Raw genomic sequence first — 2,153 nt, 5'->3', positions numbered from 1 at the left:
TTTTCAAATAACAGGCTCTTAGATACTTCTATAGTAACAAGTCTAACAAAGTAACAATCTCGCGTTTAGCGCGCTTTCTGTAATAATATGATTAAAATAAAAGAGACCGGTTTTATAAATTATTGTTCTCTTAGGTACTGTTAAACAATCTTGCACATTTGTAGATTGAAAAAAAAAGACCGCTTTTTGTGGATAACTTGTCTCTTAAGTTATCTCTTTTGATTTGATTTTAAAACAATAACTTCTTTGTTTTTCTTCGTAAATCTTTTTTTCTAAAGAAATCCTATATGCTTATTCACCTGACAATAATTTTCTTTGCTTTTTGTAATTTTTTCACCCAAATTTATATCAAATCTTTAAAAATGAAAAACTTTGGTATTTTTCATTGTTTATTTTCTTGTATATACTCGTGTGTTATGCGGAGTATTATGAAAATGTATCAAAGTAAGTGTATGTAATTAGTTATACTTAATTCAATTATATTACAAGTATATTTTAGTGTATATGTGTGGTCGTAGCCAGGGGCGGAGCTAGAAGGGGACGAGTGGGGACACTTGTCCCCCCATTTTCAAAAAAAAAAATTAAAAAAAAAATTAAAAAAAAAACAAAAAACGCTATTACAGAGTGCTCTGTGCGACATTTGCAGCCAAACCCTAAGTCTTTCAATTTTTAATTTCTCTCTCTTCGATTCGCCCTCACCTCGCCAGAGTCGGCTGACGCTGTCCACCGTTCTTCGGTAGTTCGCAGCAGTGAGGCCAATGACGAGGTTCGACAGACGACAACGGACAACCTTCAATTCGTGTGAATCGTGTCTTCGTGAGTTCGTGTTTGCTGTTTGCAGCAGCAGCCGAGCAGCCCAGCACCGCGCCACCGCAGCACAGCCAGCAGTTTGGACGTTTGGTGTTCAAGTGTAAAGTGTTTGCAGCAGCAGTTCGCAAGTCGGCAACTTCGCATTTACAGATTTACTGTAAGGAGTAAATCTGAATTTCAATGGAGGTATGATTAATTGATTATGTAATTATGTAAATCTGAATTAAGTGAATTTCATTACTTGTTTAAATGTTTAATTGTTTTATAATTTATATTTTTATTGTGAATTTGTCATTTGTGGCCTTGTGGGTATTGATTATTGATTTATATTTGTTTGATTGTTTGAATGTTTCCCCTGTTTGAGTGTTTGGCTGTTTTTGTGAAATGTGAATTTAAATTATTAATTATTGTAAATTATTGAAATGTGTAGTTGAATTAGAAATTTAAAATCTTAGGTTTTGTTATTATGTAATGATGTGGATTGTGGTCTTGTGGAAATTGATATATAATTTTCAATTTAACTAGGAAATATCAAAAGATTCACCAAATTCAAACAAATCCAAGGCAACTAAACAACCCGATCTTCGACAATTCTTGTTTAAAAGAACGAGACTCAATGAAAATGAGTCCAATAACTCACCTTCAGTTAGCTCCCCTCAAAGTCAAGAAATTAGTATGGAAATGGGTGGTTCAAGTAATAGTAATGTACCATTAGAGGAAGATTTGGTGTATGATGTTGAACTTCTTCCTCATGATCCGGGAAAAAGAATAAACATTATGGATTACCCCGCAAATGAACGAAATGCTGTTAGGAGGGGTTATATTCTTAAAAAACCTTGCCAACCAAAAACTCATGACTTCCCTACAAGACAAGTGTCTGGTTTGCGTCGCTTTAGTGTTCATTGGTTCAACAAATGGGATTGGCTTGAATATAGTATTGAAAAAGATGCTGCATTTTGTTTTGTATGTTACTTGTTCAAGAATGAAGTTGCGAAATAGCATGGGTGATCAACTTATGAATGATTGTTTGGTCACTTTTATTGAGAAGGATGTCTTCTTACGAGTTTCCGACAAAAAAATTATTGATCGATTTCAAAGTATGAAGACTCGAAGAATGAACTTGTAATTTTAATGTAATGTTTATGTAAATTTTTTCATTATTTTGAATTGTATGACTAAGTATTTATTTGTATTTTGAAATTTTAATATTAAGTATTAACCAATTTGTGTGTGAGTTTTTTTTTTGTTAAACTTTTCGTAAGTTAAGCATTTTGTCCCCCCAAGTTGAAAATCCTGGCTCCGCCACTGGTCGTAGCTTAAAATTATAAATTGCATGGCTAAAA

General features: G+C 33.1%; 1 protein-coding gene across 1 annotated transcript; it reads left to right on the top strand.

The window, feature by feature from the left end:
• Window positions 1-378: 378 nt before the first annotated feature.
• Window positions 379-1,809, top strand: LOC110704360. Its single transcript, XM_021882143.1, has 2 exons — window positions 379-996; window positions 1,336-1,809. Exons 1-2 carry the CDS (start codon window positions 991-993, stop codon window positions 1,807-1,809), a joined length of 480 nt encoding a protein of 159 aa, XP_021737835.1. The 5' UTR covers window positions 379-990.
• The last annotated feature ends 344 nt before the right edge of the window (window positions 1,810-2,153 follow it).

This window comes from Chenopodium quinoa, unplaced genomic scaffold (assembly GCF_001683475.1).
Source record: "Chenopodium quinoa cultivar QQ74 unplaced genomic scaffold, ASM168347v1, whole genome shotgun sequence".
Classification (NCBI taxonomy): domain Eukaryota; kingdom Viridiplantae; phylum Streptophyta; class Magnoliopsida; order Caryophyllales; family Amaranthaceae; genus Chenopodium; species Chenopodium quinoa.
This window is presented reverse-complemented; position numbering and strand designations above follow the sequence as displayed.